Raw genomic sequence first — 18191 nt, forward strand, 5'->3', positions numbered from 1 at the left:
TTAGATTAATTGATTAATTTTCTATTTCACACTCTTTTACATCTAAAAAGGGAAGTGCTCATTGTAGACGTTTTAGTGGTTCATGCCTAAGTATAATGCATGGTTAGTGGCTGGGTGCAATAAATTGTGGCTAGATTAGTTCCAACATTCGGGAATGTGTTCAAAGGTACCATGTTATAACTTGGTTTCTAACACAAATGCCTAAACAACGTCATTTTAGCAAAGTATGTTCTGGTTTAGGCATGGGGCACCCATATGCAAGCGCCTTCTCAAATTTAATGCTTGTTTAATTATTTGTGGCAAGCAGTTAAGGATCTGCAAAGCTGCCTTTTACTGAATCAGAACTTTTCTCTATTTAGCTCAAGTGTTGACTCCTCCAGTGTCTTGCCAAAGCTGCTGTCTTTGCAAACCTTTTTGTCAAGTACCAGAGATACCAGGGTTCTGTTACAGGAAAACTGAGATACATCCCTTTCATTTGAGATACATCCCTTTTAAGTAAAAGTAAAGGTTTTCCCCTGACATTAAGTCTAGTCGTGTCCGGCTCTGAGGAATGGTGCTCATCTCCATTTCTAAGCCGAAGAGGCGGCGTTGTCTGTAGACACCTCCAAGGTCATGTGGCCAGCATGATTGCATGGAGCACCATTACCTTCTCGCTGGAGCGGTACCTATTGATCTACTCACCTTTGCATGTTTTCGAACTGCTAGGTTGGCAGGAGCTGGGGCTAACAGCGGGTGCTCACCCCACTCCCTGGATTCGAACCACCAACCTTTCGGTTAGCAAGTTCAGCAGCACAGCGATTTAATCCACTGCGCCACCAGGGGCTCCCATTTAGTTTGGCAATAAATCAGATTTCTCTAATGCATCAAGGCTCATTGCTTGTCTGTCACACATATGTTCGTGTATGCATATGTTCTCACTACAGTCACAAATGGTCAAACGTGAATACAGGCAGTTCCTGACTTATAAACAACTCTTAGTTGGGAACAGTGGTGAGACAACAGGAAGGGATAGAAATCTACCCCTCGGAAGGGAAATTCACTTAAGCTTTATAACCAATCCTGTGTCCACAACAAGCCAAATTTTTCAAAATCCCATTATCACAGGGACTGAACATGAGGCGAAATCTTCTGAACAGGGGCACAGACAGCAAAACAAACATCACAGAGGTGTTAACACTTCCCTATGCTATCCAAAGCTTGTGTGTGTGTGTGTGTGGAATTATACTTTAAAATGTACCTCTTCCAATTTACATGCACATTCAACTTGAGAAGAAACATACAGAACCTATCTGGCCCTTTTAACTTGGGGTCTGCCTGTAATCTGCAATTTCCTCTAGTGTAAGAGCAGACTGTCTACAGTACGGACAAGACAACTTTTATGTGGGTGGAGTGAAGACGGCATCCCATTCTACTACTAAATTTGCCTCTGTAGTGCTGAGATTCAATGGCATGCTATAACCTAAATTATGGTCCATTCCTCACCCAAAATGGAAAGAAAATTCAGAAAAATCCAGAAACTGTTTTTAAAAACAATGTTTTTCAAGTGTGGTGAAATCTTGATATAAATCTTGCACAGACAATTATCTTTGCAGTTTGAGACTTTTGCACTGAAAACAGCATTTTTCTGTACAGAAGACAGCATTTTTCGGTATAGTAATGGGAATATTGTGCAGATGAATCTCAAATTGCAAATATTCTTCAAAAGCTGTATGGTTTGAAGACCTTCTCGCATTGGGGCAATGATTGCTGAAACTACTCATTGTTACTTTCTAGAAAAAAATGAATGAAGAATTGCATACCTATTTTTCACATACCTTGTTTGATGAGACCTTGTGCCTGTTTCCTCCAGTGGTCACCAAATATAACTGGCTTGGCACCAATGTCATAGGGCTATTGTATGTCTTCTCAATGGATTCAAGGTGACAGTCATCATGTCAACAATCCTCCATGTTGTTTTCTCAATACCTATCTTCTATTAGATCAAAATCTTTAGCCTTATATTGTTGTAATTAACGAGAATAGTTTGCTTTGCCCGTTGTTTTGTAGTTTCAAGTTGGTATTTAAAAAAATAAGCAGTACTTCCAAGTCACCCAGTGATCAAGGACAGTGGTTCACAACCTGTGGGTCCCCAGGTGTTTTGGCCTACAACTCCCAGAAATCCCAGCCAGTTTACCAGCTATTAAGGTTTCTGGGAGTTGAAGGTCAAAACATATAGGGACCACAGGTTGAAAACCATTGATCAAGGGCCTTGCTCACATCTTGCAGACTCAAGAGTATGACTTTCTTGGTTGAGTCTGTCCATCTAAAATGCACTACCTCTTTCGTAAGTCTTCTACCTTACCAAGCATGTTAGTATTTTCTAGTGAATTATGTCTACATGACTAGTTTCAGTCCAGTCATTTTGTCTTCTATGAAGAGCTCATTTTTTTTGCTCTATGACCCATTATTTGTCTTTCAAGCAGTCCGTATAAAACTCTTCTCCAGCACCACATTTCAAATTACCATACGTACTTGAGTCTAATGCCCCATCGAATCCAATGCGCACCTCAGTTTTCAAAACCTTGAAACCCAAAAAGTATTTACCATATTATGCAAATCTAATGCACACCCTAATTCTGGGCAGGTAATTTAGTTTAAAAAAGTGAGCATTAGAATCGAGTAAATACGGTATTTGATTTTCTTCCTATCGGTTTTCTTCACTATCCAGCTTTCACAACTATACATAGACATGGAAAATATGAATGCATGGACAGCCTTAACTTTAGTGTTCAATGCTCTATCTTGTCTGGTTCCTTCATAGACTTTCCAAGTCATAGTCTTCTTCTGGTTTCTTGAGTGCAGTGCCTATTCTGGCTAATGACTGAGCCAAAGTACTAGGCATGATAAATGGGACAGTTTAATGCATATCTCAGTGAAGCTCCTGGTCAACATGCCCAACAATGATAGCTATCAGTCTCTAAATCAGAATTGCAAAATTATTGCCTACTTAACTATCCCCATAAGTGTTAGTAGTTCTGCAATTTTGACTCAATATTCCTATTTTCAATTGCATTTCCTTCTATAAAAATACTATTCTTTTGAACTATTAAAATGGTTGAAATAAAATGTAATTTTCAAGTGTTTCAAAGATCTGGGGAAGAAGACAAAACAAAGCCCTGCGTTAGTTCCCACCAGGTTCTATCCAGCTATTTCATTTAGATTTTGCTGAGCACCTTTGGCAGCTGGGAGCTGTAAGAAAGCAGATTAGCAAGTGTTTGTCTGACACACACTGATCCCAGCACCTGCTGATTGGATTGAAATAATCCTTTTACACAGTGCAAAACTTATTACGGGAACATTACTGAAAGGAGATCCAGCAGTAGCCATTGCATCAATAGTATATTAATTTAGATAAATAGAGCACAAGGTTGCCATTTAGGCTAATAATTTCATTGCCTCTCCTAGTCTGAAAGGTACTCTGATTTTCCTGCACAATAAAAATGTGATTTCTCAAGAGAGTTTGGCAGCCCATACTTTGAACGAAGGCAGCTTTGTGGTGCGTCTTGAATATAATTTTGGCTCAACTGTTACTAGTACTGCATCTGTAAATTGATATGTGCTAGATTTTTATTTGTTTCATATTGCTAAATGTGAAAATTATTTATCTTAACCACAACTCTTTATTAGAAAGTGACTGTGTTATTGGTGAAAAGGCTTATCTTTATCCTCTCTGTGTGTTGTGGGCTTGAAGGTGACTGGCTAGAAAGTTACTTAACCAAACAATATTTTAATAAACCTTAATAGGCATTCATAAAAGCCTTTCATTGCCATTATTAATGTCTCTAAAACTGTGGTGTAACATGGTTTGTGGCACCCTGTTGTTGTGATTGGCACACATCATTGTGGTGATGTATTAGCTGGTCTAGCAGGGCTCAAGACTTAAATGTGGTTAGATATAATGCATTGAAAGATGCAAAAGACCCATTAGTCCTCCAAATGGTGAGAATGAAACCAGCTATTGGTTTCTGCGGTGCTTTTAGAGAATAGATAATTAAAACAATGTACAGTCATATATAACATTTTCCTCTCTGACCTCCCTGGAAACAAATTTTAATGCTTTTAATGCATTCTGCAAAAGGGTCAGAAGATCTTGCAGGGAGGGCAGAATTGCACAAAGAGGGATGTTTTTTTCTGTTGGTATGAAATGAGTACATTATATGCTGAAAGGCAACTGACAGTTTATGACAAAAGTGTTAATTTACTGAATTTGTCTCTGGAGAATGTGTTCATCGGCTAGATGCAGAAGATGAGCTCATGGGTTCCACATTTATTCTTTTTCATTTTTTACCACAATTTTTGCTCCGAGTCTCATCAAGCCAAATAAACATTGCTATTCTCAATCTTAGAACGCATATGCAAGAAATAGGATGTTAATGTTTTTGGCTTTGGAGGAACATAGTATGTAATAACCACATTTGTCTTAGCAACTACTACAACCTTTGGACAGTGCTATTGCAGATTAATATGTTGAATCCCCACCGCGAAATAAAGAGACCAGACACAAGATGTGGAGAAATAAATGGGCCATTTATTGATCTAATTATAAAACTGGTAATTGAGATAATTGACTAGTTGTCGGGGAGAGCACTGCAACATGGGTAATGGTGAGGCCAGGTATCTTTTGGGACCACCTGCCAAGCCAACCCCTGGGCGAAACACCTGACCCCGGGGGCACTCCACATTGATGGTTTGCTGTCCCGGCCGGTCATTACTGGAAGGCCGTCCCTGGGCACCTCTCCCCCGGACCATAAAGCCCCCTAGGAGAGAGGCGAACCCCCCAAGGTAAGCCCTAAGGGAGATATTAGGCCCGGGCTGTGGCGCAGGCGGGAGAGCAAGCCAACTGCAATTAACTGCAATGAATCACTCTGACCAGGAGGTCATGAGTTCGAAGCCACTCGGAGCCTATGTTTGTTTGTCTTTGTTCTATGTTAAAAGGCATTGAATGTTTGCCTATATGTGTAATGTGATCTGCCCTGAGTCCCCTTCGGGGTGAGAAGGGCGGAATATAAATGCTGTAAATAATAATAAATAAATAAATAAATATTTTGGGGAACCCCCTAAGCCATAGAGCCTACAGAGATAACCCAAAATCCCCCCTTCACCCCAGTATGGAAGGGTGCCATGGTGTACACCGATCCAAGTTCTCCCCCACTTCCTGCCACGAAAAGACTCGGGCGTCTGCCTAGTGTCTTTTCTCCCCCCTCACTTCCAGAGCGAGCTCCGAATCCCTTTTAAGATCCGCTAAGAATATGTTGTTCCCCTCTACTGATAGATGCACCTCACTATTTGGATGATTATTTATTCATAGGCAGAGCAGGTTTAGGCCAATGCGCTATTTTAATGGACCAGTTCAATCAGTTAACAGCATCATTGGGGGTGCCATTGGCACATGAAAAAACAGAGGGCCCCAGCACCAGGATCACATTTTTGGGAATTGAATTGGATACAGTACATCAGTTCTCACGCCTGCCAATGCATAAAGTGCTTGATCTTAAGGACAGGATACAATCATTCCTTGCAAGGCATAAGGCAACACTCAGGGAATTCCAGAGTCTCATAGGGCATCTCAGCTTTGCATGCAGAGTAGTTGTCTCAGGTAGGCCATTTCTATGTAGACTCTGTGACGCCATATCGGGGGTTGTGTGGCCACACCACAGAATACGGATAAACAGGGAAATTCGTAACGACTTAGGGGTTTGGCAGAATTTTTTGGATGACTTTAATAGAGTCTCCTTTTGGCAAAACAAACTTCAGCTTCAGGACACCTTGCAGGTGGCATCCGATGCCGCGGGCTCGGTGGGTTTTGGCATTTACTTCAGGGGACGCTGGTGTGCATCCCTGTGGCCATCATCCTGGGCACAAGCAGGTATATTGACTGATTTAACATTCCTTGAATTTTTCCCTATCATGGTTGCTGTTGTTCTCAGCAGCATCTGTATCTAAGGTCATCTATATCAGCACTGAAGGAAGTAGGTCTTTCTCCACATTAGAGAGAGGAGAAGGCTCAACCAGATACAATTATGTGAACTCTTGGTCTCATTTGCAAAAGTCTGTTTTCAGTTGAAGCAAAATATGTAAGTCGTTTTATCTGTATGACTTAATTAGGCCTGTGTTCCAGTCTGAAGTTGCACTTTCTTGCATGGAAATTATTCTTTTGGAATTAGCTAAAACAGTGGTTCTCAACCTGTGGGTTCCCAGATGTTTTGACCTTCAATTCCCAGCTGGTAAACTGGCTGGGATTTCTGGAGAGTTGTAGGACAATACACCTGGGGACCCATAGGTTGAGAAGAAGAATATATAAGAGTAGAATTGCTGTTTATAACGTGTCGCAATCCATATAACATGTCATTTTCCCGATGAATAAATATGGGCTTGAGTTGTTCTTAAACTTTTCTGCTTAGAAAGATAAAGAAAGTTTCCCATTGTTCAGTGATCACAAGGAGAATGTAAGGCCTTTACTTCTGAAGAAGCATCCCTTTTCAATGTAAAGCTGTACTTCACCGCTCTAAAGCTACAATACCAGTAGTCAGCCCTTAACTCTCCTTCACAATCAAATATGCCAAGGGCAGATTGATGCTGAAGTTAAGGATCCTCATTATGCCTTTCTAGACAGTGATAAACAGTGTTGCTCTTTGTTACTTAATGCCAAGGAACCAGTCTATAGCCTTGACCACTGCTTTGGTCTGGTAATAAGATAAATCGAGGAAAACAAGCTGAAATTAAAACCTGGCAACACAGGTGCTGTTGATCAGTGTAAAATCTGGGTCAATCTATACTGGAAAAGAGTGTGCCCTGTTAAATTGGGGTCTGGAAATGCTTCTTAATCTTGATCATCCCTAAATGTATAGTTGCCAGCAATTACAATAAGTACTTTTGCATAATTTCAGCTAAGTGATCTTTCCTGAGTTGCACTCATTTGATAATAATCACCCATGTTTTAGTTACCAATGCTCTGCAATGTACTGTATATGGGCAATCTTTGAAGAGCAAAATATAGAAAGCAAACAGTAAGGCACTGACCATCCAAAGACTTGTCTATCCAAGGTATTTCACTGTTTTGCTATTAACCTTCCTGGTTAAGATCTTTTGGAGAGGCTGTCTTGAGAAGGCATTTACCTCTGTGGTTCTGCTCCATGGGCACATGAAAAAGGAAGCCTTATCTCCTAATTTAGCCTTTTAAACTACATTATTTTGATTTTAACAGTTCTGTTGTTTTAAATGGTTTTAATGATATTGTTAACTTGAGCATTGTTTCCTATAGAAATGTAGGCTAAAATTGTAATACAAGAAAACAAAAATCTGGCAACAATCTCTTTTACATATTAGTGACTTAGCTACATTTCTAGTAACAGACTTCAAACAGTGCTATAATTGTTCCTGGAAAAGGATAGGATTCCTTCTTCCCCCCTTCTTCACTAGAGTAGATAGGCAATACAAAGGAAGGCAAAGCTGCATACATCATGACCAGTGATGAGGGAAGTCTGATCCATACTTCCCCAAAACTGACAATGCTGACTTTGTTCAAGGCTCTGATACAATGAATTATTGTATCCTTACCTTGCTTGGAACTGGCAGAGATTCAGTGACAGCTACACATTCAAAGGAGTTGTGAAATCTGCGCCATAAACATGAGAAAATAGTTTTGGAAACTGAAATTTTATAGTGATTTAGAAGAAAATTCTGTATACTTTTTTCTGGTAAAATATTGTAAGAAAGTGTGTGAGTCAATGCTAATTTGTTTTGGTATATTTGGAGTATTTCTAACAATAATACGTACAGTTTATGAAATACTAAGGAGGCAGTTTCAGGATTGTTGATTTTTTTAAAAAAAGAAGCAGACCCAGAAATTTTTATTTAGGAATAAGAGTATTCTAATGGCTCAAGAGAATAGGCACAACATTTGAGAGTGGGGGAAGCTGCAAAGGCTTAAACTTAATTGCAAGCCCCAATCGGAGAGGGCCCATTTAGCCAATTATTGAATTATAATTCAGCATTTACATAATCCTTTTGATTCAGTAGTTGAGCCCACTTGGGACTAACAGTTGAACTTGGAGTGTGCAGAATATAGTATTTTATGTTCACATTTTGTTTGGAGATACCTATTTGGAGATACCTGTTGATGGTAAATAACATAGGAATTGAGTATCTCATCTTAGTTGTCATGGGGTCTAACTTGTTTGAATGAGTTGTACAACTTCAGGTATTTGTTCATAAAAACCACATATACCTCCAGTCATTTTTGTTGTGTGCCCTTGAGTCATTTTCAACTTCTGGCAAGCCTGAGTTGACTGTCACAGGGTTTTCTTGGCAAGATTTGTTGCGAGTCGATTTGTCTTTAGCTTCTGATGCTGAGAGACTGTGACTTGCCCAAGGCCACCTAGCTGTTTCTCATGGCTGAATGGGGATTTGAATCTTGGCCTCCAGAGTCATGATTCAAAGCTCATACCACTACACCACACTGGCTATGACTGCTGCTAATAATAAGGTATAACTAATTGTCAGAAAACATTATATTAGCAATATAAAATTAGTTCACCCTATACATAAGCAATCTCAGTGAGCATACAGCCTTGACATACTCATAGAAGTACCCATATTCTTTGGTTTAAAAATGTCACATATTTGGAACACATGAAGTTCCACATTGCATAGCTCCTACAATAACTGAAGATCCTATATATAATTTTCACTTGCAAGTGATGTTCGAGCAGATGTTGGCATCCAAGGAGTTTGCAAATACATTAAATCTATACTGTTCAAAGAAAATTGTTTTTCAGCCCTATAAATAGTGTATTTTCCTTCAGTTGACTTAAAACAGCATTTCGCTGCCTTGAATAAGTTGTTTGAATGTCAGCACACAGTGATATATTTCAGCACCATGGACAGCTGCTCTGCTCATATGAAGCACTAGCACTTCCCTTGTAGAAACAAATCAGGCAACTGCCTTAATATGAATATTAACTGCAAGAAAAGATATCTTAAAGGTACTTAAGAGCATTGAGAACAGAGGAGATGATACTTTTCTAGCTGGTTTTGTCACCCATTCTGATTCTATTAAAATCATTTTAGAGTTGAAAGATAAGGACTGGCCTAAAATGCATATGGTTTGCAAATGTTGAGCATGCTTGCAAATTCTTCTTGTCTGGGAGCATTTAGAGAATACTCATTTCAGATCAAAAGCATGGATCTTATGCCTTATCTACTTGGTTGTATTTTGTAGCAATACTAGTATTGATATAATGTAGCAATGAAATTGGAGCAGGGTTAACCATATTGTAAGAGTAATCTAGGCAGACTGCATACCAATTTCAACAAAGTGGATATAAGAAAGATATTTTTTTCCAAAGCATAATATCATGAGGGGAAGTGACCTTGAATTTACTACAGTAGTTCTGTAGACCCGCTGTGGCTTCTTATAGACAATTGTTACTTTGTGGAAACATAAGTATTGTCATGTTAGCTATCATTTTGGGGGTGGATTTGACGATAAGCCTTCTTGATATAGAAATAATTTTCAAATTCAGTTTATTCTGCAGTAGCCAACCAAGCTTTTGCATGCAACTATACAACCTATCTCATATGCAAACATAATTAGGATACAGTAGGATAATGGATAATAAAAGCATACAAAATATTGTAGATCTGAGATTATATCTCATCACCCAACAGGCTAGAAGCTTTTTTTTTTCTTTCTCTGGGCTAATTTGACATACTTGGACATTTATTTCCTGCCAATGAAAGGGCCATTTTTGAAGGGATAGTATCTTTAATGTAAACAGTAATCCTTCTTGATAAAGCAATAATAAGCTTGGAAAGATGGGCTGTAGCATCTTGATTTCTGAATGGATTTTTCATTATTATGCTTGCTAGATTCTGTCTACTAGAGTTCAGTTGAATAAACAGAGGGTCATACTTAGCAATAATTTATAAAGATATGTCTTACTAGGAAAGACAGCAGTGCTTAGCAAGGTAGAAGGCAGTAGGAACAGAAGAAGTCTATATCCATATGGTAGGGTCAATCAAGGAAACCACGTCATTGAGACTGCAAGACCTGAGGGCTGTTGATAACAAGGTGACTTGGAGGTATCTCATTAATAGAGTAAGCATAAGTTGATGTCAACTTGACAGCAATTCATAACACGTTAAACAACTGACTTTGTTCACAGGTATCTTTTCCAAACACATGTATACACCTAAATTATTTTCCCATATTTTGATATGAACTGCCTCTATAATAGAAAGCCTGTCACCAGTAGAAACCTGGTTGCTCCCCTTTCCAGTATTGACCAAGAAGATGTCGCATTTGAGTGATTAGGCTTCCAGACAATAACTGGTTCCACATAATATAGCAAAACTGGACACATGCTATAGAGAAATGAATAAAAAAAAAACTTTTTTAATGAAATGACTATTTTAGTGTTTCCACTGAATCACCCTGAATACAGTTTTGAGGATAGATGTCTCATCATTCTGTGACAATCCTTTTAATATCCTTAATTAGCAGTCAATCAGCATATCATTTCCTATGTAAAAGATAGGAAGTTTACAACTTGTGAAACTAGTAGTTGTGGAGTATCCTCAATCCACACATCTCTTAATCCTTGTTAACACTGGTGCTTTCAGCTTTCTTCATTGCTTCTCAATATGTGCAAACAGAAGTTTGCTTAAGAATCATGAAATAATACTACACAATACTGGGAAATTGTCTAGTCTTTAGAATAACTGACAAACTAATTGCCTGATAATCTGTTACCTTTGAAAGGTTTTCAGTACAAAGCCTTTCCTCTAAGCAACTAAATGCATCATTATATAGAAAAAAAGATAAATTTAATTAGAAATACAGGTGCATTGGCTAGTTTTGAGCTTTTCAGCAGATTTTCATATGGCTCATAATCAGCAGTGAGGGAACTGGCAGGAAACCTTTTTGGGAAAAGCAGGCCATGGAGATGGGGACTGGGGGACATTGACATAACTACTCTTTCTAGTCTCTAGGATTGTAATTTTACTTTATGTTGGGACATCCTTGAATTCCACCTCTGATTTTTGTTGGACTCAATCAGATAGTGAGTGATAAAAGTATTTTTTAAAGTATTAGATAATATATAAAATAAAATGGGATCACATATACTCTTTTCCATTGCATGCAGGGAATAAATTAACAAGATGAAGTTGTTTAGTCATTGGTCATGTGATTTGCATGCAAAAGGTCTCAGGTTCAATTCCTTATATCTGTAAGTAGAGCTGGACAAGATTCTTGTCAGAAACCCTTGACAGTCAACTTCACATATCGTCAATAGAAGTTGGCTATGTTTTCTCCACAAAATGGGATTCCAGATGTGCAACTGAGCCATTTATCTAACCTGATAAAAGACAAACTTCTATGGTAGGTACCAAGTATCTACTTGAATTAATACATTTAGCATTTTCCATATGAAAGTTTGTTCTTTGGGTTCTACAATGGCCATACAGAATATTGGTCACGTAGTTGTTTTTGCTATCAAGATTGTACTAAATGCTGTTTGGGAACTTTTAGTCAACTTTTCAATTTTGAAAGCACAGAGACTTGGGTATTAAGCCTGTCAAACAACCTTCATAGCTACCTGAACCAACGTAGAAATTCAAAGACAGATGCAGGTCTTATAACAGACCTTCTTTTATAACACTGTAGGATTCTGTACAGATGTGCAAGGCTTACTAGACCAACAAAAACAGATGCTACCTAAGCTTTGAAGATATTGTGTAACTTTTGTTTTCAGAAAGGATTGTTATATAATCTCTGAAAATCTCTTTTATTAAGTGTCTCTTCTCTTACGTGTGCCAAATGTCTTTTATCCTGATGGGATAATCCCTTCACATCAAAATAATACTGTACCATAGCACCTTGGAGACACCAAAGGCATACATGTCACTGTGGCATTCAAGTATGAATGTTCTTTCCTTCCTTCATCAAGACAAATCTTATAATCCAAAATATCTCATTGGCATTAAATGCATTTTTCTATTATACTTTTTCTATTTCTGCAAATGCCTTTGTTTTTTTTTAATCTTTGACTGCCTTTGGCAGATTTGATTTCCATAAACCTGCTCAAAAATGCCCATGAATATTTTATACAAAAATAGACCATACATCAGACAACATTTTCATCCCAACAAACATGTTTTGATTTGCAAGGAATATCCAAATTCATTTGTTGATGATAAAGTTAGAAGGATGACACCAGAGTTTTTCTAAACTGTTAAAAAGTAATAGCAAAACATGCCTTCATCAGCATTACCATACTTCCTATGGTGAAGACAGAGTAATGTAAAAAAAAAAAAAGGTTGCATTTACCGGAGATTTCTATGAAATACATGGATCATTTCAGTAAGTAGTGCTAATCAAAGTAGATCCATTAAATTGGGTTTTGACATCTAACAATTGTTTGAATGAGTCGACTATAGTTGGAACTACCCATATTATATCAGCCTATGAGCTAGAACGGTGAACGAAAGCATAATAATTGTTATATTGGATTAAGCCAATAGTTAGGTATGATGGTCAACTTGACATTGAAGTTCTTTATCAATTATGGAAAAATCCATCCATGTTCTCAATTCAGGGTAATAAATAATCCAACATTGCCTACCATATGTTTTTCCCACTGGCTATCACCATAGCTGTTGCAATCAGTTTCATAAGTTCATTATGTGAAATGAAAAAGTAATACTTGTATTTGCAACTTGTATGTAATAGATGGCTCTTCTTTGGAGGTTATCTTACAAAACTTCTCTACCTCTTCGATATTCTCTTTTACATGTAATGAGGCAAAGGGTTTCTGAGTCTTAAAGTGTTTTGTTTTACTGATTTAAGAGTAGGATGTGTGAAATATGTACAGCTTTATAGTGGATGATGTTGTATATGGAAACAAGTGGTTTTTTCTCCTACTTGCTAACTAGCAGGAATGATTGAAACTGATATTAGGTCATGTGGTCAGAAATGTACAAGGTCTTGGCTCAGTATTATCACTCTATATCAGACTGTACAGAATCCTTAGTAATGTTTTTTGTACTGTTGTTACTTGTAGATTGCAATTCCCATATATTGCTGAATGTAATTATGAAAGCTAGCAGCAATGAAAAGAACAGCATGTGCTTGTAGCATATGAAGATGACACCATGTGATTTAAAGCATTATTGTACTTGGGCAATAATCATAGCTCTGATTGGAGTGCCTATTTTTTAGAACAGTGGTTCCCAATCTGTGGTCTGTGGACTGCCAGTGGTCCCCAAGAACTGAAACAGGGTCTGTGGCCTCACTGTTACTACACCGTTGCAACGAGAGCGACTAGTCTCATGAGACCCTCTTATAGTGCCAAGGCAATGGAGATGTCGGAAGGGGAGAGGCTGAATACCCATTAAAGGCATGACAACAAGCCTCCTGACTGCTGCTTCTCCTCCTCCCTCCCTCTGAGTGGAGCCATTCCACATGGCACCTGGAAGCGGGGGTGCCTTGGTGTCTTCATTTTTAGGCTTGTTCCTGGGGTTATTTGGGGTGCTGATTCAGAAAATTGCATTGGATATACCACATCAGCTCTAGATTATTAAATATGGTTTTCTGTGGGCAAGCAGATGGTGACTAGTGGATGGCATATGTTCTGTATTAGAAACTAGAGCTTATGTGGTCTGTCAAATGCAATTTTCTGAACCAGCACCTCAGATAACAAAACCAAATCTAAAATTAACCAAAAACTGTTTTGTAACCCTTTTGTTGGAGCAGGGTCCCTGGTCAAAGTGGTCCCTGGTCAAAAAAGCTTGGGAACCACTGTATGCTTTTATTATTTGGTAATTTTAATTATCTAAGTATCCTCTCCTATTTGTATAAAATAGGTATAAATGAAATAAAGTTATGAACATATGGATCTTTAGGATTAGTTGTCAGGCCACTTTGTGGTGTGGAGGAACTTTATTTTCAGGGTTGGGCGTATTCCAATTCAGGCAAAAATGTTGATGAGAACAAACTGGCAATAGATAAGAACAGCCATATGATAAATCTCAGAGCCCACAGAAATGTTTTCAGTGATTTCTTTAACTACCAGAAAACATAGAATTTCTTGTTTTTCACACCGAAGTCCATTATTTTCCCTTGCTATTAATTTGCCTTTGTGTCGCCTTCATTTTATTACCACCTGGGTACTCCCTCTCAACTGAGTTAATAAAAGCAGGCCTTCTTTCTGTGTTCCTCCTGTCTGTGATAATGCTCCAAATAGAGCTTTCAATCCAGACAAATCCTAGAAATCCTGGCTTTGACAACATTAAATCCTTGTGCCACCTGAACTGCTGACTTGAAGGTTGGGTTGCTGACCTGAATGTTGCCAGTTCAAATCTGTGAGATGGGGTGAGCTCTTGTCTGTTGGTTCTAGTTTGCGCGGACATGAGAGAAGCCTTCCAGCAACACATCCAGGCATCCCCTGGGCAACGTCTCTGTAGATGGTCAATTCTCTCACACCAGAAGCGACTTGCAGTATATTCTCAAGTCGCTTCTGATATGATAAAACAATAACAACACTGATTCTGGGAGCAAACCCCCCCCCCCCTACGTTTTAATGTATCCAAGGGATGGAAAACTGATTACAGTGTCCCCTCACTACTTCGCGGTTCACTTTTTGCGGATTCGCTGTTTTGCGGTTTTCAATAAACTCTAAAATACTATTATAAATCATAAAAAATTACAATTTACAGCCTAAGGAAGGGAGGAAGGAGAAGCCAAAGGGAGAGAAAAGAAAAGGAGCCCAAGTGGCAACGGGAGGAAAAGGAGGCAATTTATCAACCTTTATCAACCAATTGGTTGATAAAGACTTAAAATAGTGTATAACTACTAAAATAATGTATAAATATTAAAATAAATATAGTGCCCCTACTTCGTGGATTTTCACTTATTGCAGGTGGTCCTGGAACCTAACCTAATAAGTGAGGGAACACTGTACTCTTCTCTAACCTTAGCCTATGGCAATATTGGATGTTATTTTCAGGCTTTCTCTCACACACACGACTAAAATGCTACATAGGCTGCTGTCTGAGAAGTTCAAGTCCCATAAGTCCATAGACATGCAGCAATAGCCAAGCGGTTCATTGGACTGAAGCTTTAAAAAAGTATTTCTCTTTAGTTCATTCATGTGTTAAATGGAATAACAGTGTTGAGCGTATAAATAGCACTGATGAATCCTTCTAATTTCAGTCCTATATGGAGGACCACTTGAAGAACAAGAATCGTCTGGAGAAAGAATGGGAAGCGCTTTGTGCTTATCAAGCTGAACCCAATGCAACAACCGTGGCGCACAAGGAAGAAAATGTCCAGAAGAATCGCTCACAAATTGTAGTAGCATGTAGGTATCATTTAAGCCAAATGGGTTACTTGTTGCTTTCCCATTTACTCTCTGTTGCAGAATGACTTATGATTAATAAGAGACGAGCAAAGAAGCATTTATCCCTTTCTACCAAAAGAAACCTACTGTGGCAAATTCTGTCTTAAACCTATTTTTGTTGTCTTGCCATTTGCTTGAGATTACTTATAATGGCTACTCCTTGAAAAATGTGTTGCTGTTTTGCACTACTTCCCAACACGATAAGAGCAAATGCTGTTTTGTATAGCTTTGTGTGAAAATATTAATTTCATCATGACAGTTTTTCCATAGGGTCAGAAAAGTTAGCACTGAAATGAAAGAACTTTGCTTTAGCTTTTGGATACAATTGCATTCGTCTAAAGTGTATAATACTATCGGCTTGTAATTAGAACTGCTTGAGCTATTAATCTAATATTCAGCAATAGTGGATCAGCACCTGTTGGCTTCAGTAGATAAGCTTATAAAACAGCTGTTCTTTGTGTGGGACTTAAGATTAAAAGCATGGCTGAGAGAGGCCAAGGTGTATATGTTCATAGAAGATGCAGACCTTTTCCTGTAAGGCTGAAAGCTGCACAGCTCTCTTCCGCATACCTGATGACTCCATTAGCGGTTTAAAAAAAAAAACAGAAGATTTTGTGCCATATGTTGTACTACTCAATGTATAGTACTGCACCATGACGTTGATGTTGGCTTCCCATGAAGAAGAAAGAATTTATTTTTATTTAAATTTCATTTTTGACCACTGTCTTTCAACACATTTGATTGCAAAATAAAAATTGAAATCTTCCTGCGTTGGAATTGCTGTTGTGGCTTTAGCAATCATGATACCGGAAAACACAGGTAGTTTGCTTATCTGGTGATAGTGTATGAAACATTTGCATTGTGTTGAATTACAAAAAAGAGAGTGCAAGGAACTTTAAAAGGGTTTAACTGCCAAGACCACTAGCTAAAATATGGAAAGAGTCACAAATTTAGAATCATTTTATATGACAGTATTTCATTGTTGAAAGCCAGTTTTTTTTAAAAAAAATCTTTAGTAAAATTATGTTAATATGTTAATGTTCTATTTTTGGGCAGATGATCACTGCAGAATATGCTTGAAAGCAGAAAACAGTCACGACAATTCAGATTACATCAACGCCAGTCCGATAGTAAGTATATTGTCAAAAACAAATTACTTTTCCTCTTTTGAAGTTAAAGCTTAATTCTTGTGCTGTTGATCCTAATATATTGAAGGGTTAATTTCGAAGCAAGTCATGGTAGTAGTTCTTAGACTTGCACATCGTAGTCCTAATCATATGTTAAGAATTCTAATGCTTCTGGTGTTCTTGCGTCTGTTTGATTCTTTCAGTAGCAGTGGTCATTGAGATATATCAAATATTTGATTGTCTTTGTCTTCCATTAAATTCCACAAATGGGATTAGAATATTTTAAAATTCATACCAAATTGAATTAGAGTATAGTTCAGTGACTCATTAGTGGAACAATAGTTTGTATTTTTACAGGCTCTGATTTTTTTTTAATTGTGTTAATTATTTTCATGCTGTAGAAATCCAGTGTTATTTTGTCATTTATTTTGTACATGACTCAGATCTGGGTTATGTGAAGGACCATGTTCTGCCAGGGTCTGTTTTGCCTGCAAAACATGTTAGCCATGTTTAAATATCTGAAAGGATGTCATAAGGAGGAGGGAACAAGCTTGTTTTCTGCTATCTTGAAGACTAGGACTCAGTGGAGCAATGGGTTCATATTACAGGAAAGGAGATTCCACCTGAACATTAGAAAGAACTTCCTGACCGTAAGGAGAGCTGTTCAGCAGTGGAACTCTCTGCCTCAGGGTCCAGTGGAAGCTCCTTCCTTGGAGGCTTTGAAACAGAAGTTGGATGGCCATCTGTCAGGGGTGTTTTGATTGTGCAGGGGGTTAGATTGAATGGCCCACATGGTCTCTGTCCATTTATATGATTCTATATAATCCTGGCTATGTTCTGGGATCTTCTGGATGTGGTCTCCTCTCTATCCATCACTTTCACAGCAAGACCGATGGAAACATGGGAGGGGGCCTTCTCAGTGGTTGTGTCCATGCTCTTGAACTCTAAAGCTAGGTAGGTTAATCTTGAATTAACTAAATTAAGAAAAATGTTTTGAAAGTGCCACTTTTTATTTCTTTTTTTAGTCTGCTCTTCTTCTGTAGGCATCTTTAGTCGGTCTTTGATGTTTGAGTGCTTAGGAGAAGCTTTCATAATGCATTGTATTGTACGTGCTTTTCTTTAATGGTTATGCTTTTAACTGCTTTTAAATCTATTGTTATTCCTCACTTTCACATGTTGTGCATTTTTGGCTATATCTATTTTATGTTTATAAGATGTTTTGAGTCTCAGACTAGTAAAAAGGAATTGTATAAATAAATATGATGATAACCATCATACTATATAATAGTAGTAACAATAAAAGAGATGACATGCAGGAAAACTTCCCAGTCACAATGCAAGTCTCTCTATTAACTGCCAACGCTATTATAACTTTCATAGATGAGATAAAACCCTCTTTTCTGTATATATTAAATTTCTGTTTGAGGAGAAAACCCAGTATGTTGAGAAATGGCCAGTGAAGCATAGCAGATGTGTTAATGTTTGGAGAAGATTTGAAACATCAGTGAAGCAGATTTTCACACCTACTTTCAGTTTTACCATCATCAACCTTTTTAAAAAAGCGATGCTGCTGTTCTACTTCTAACAGTTTTGAGTAATTATCATGCCAATAATATCACAGGTT

The 18191-nt window shown here is 38.0% G+C and overlaps 1 protein-coding gene across 4 annotated transcripts in view; it reads left to right on the forward strand.

The window, feature by feature from the left end:
* ptprn2 (protein tyrosine phosphatase receptor type N2) overlaps window positions 1-18191 on the forward strand; it is a 612886-nt gene that overhangs the window by 549282 nt on the left and 45413 nt on the right. For all 4 annotated transcript variants that reach the window (XM_062984600.1, XM_062984602.1, XM_062984601.1 and 1 more), the window contains 2 exons: window positions 15254-15401; window positions 16497-16570. In XM_062984600.1, the coding sequence (XP_062840670.1) occupies window positions 15254-15401; window positions 16497-16570 (222 nt within the window). The remainder of the gene's footprint in view (window positions 1-15253; window positions 15402-16496; window positions 16571-18191) is intronic.

The sequence above is a fragment of the Anolis carolinensis genome, chromosome 6 (assembly GCF_035594765.1).
Source record: "Anolis carolinensis isolate JA03-04 chromosome 6, rAnoCar3.1.pri, whole genome shotgun sequence".
NCBI classification, from domain to species: domain Eukaryota; kingdom Metazoa; phylum Chordata; class Lepidosauria; order Squamata; family Dactyloidae; genus Anolis; species Anolis carolinensis.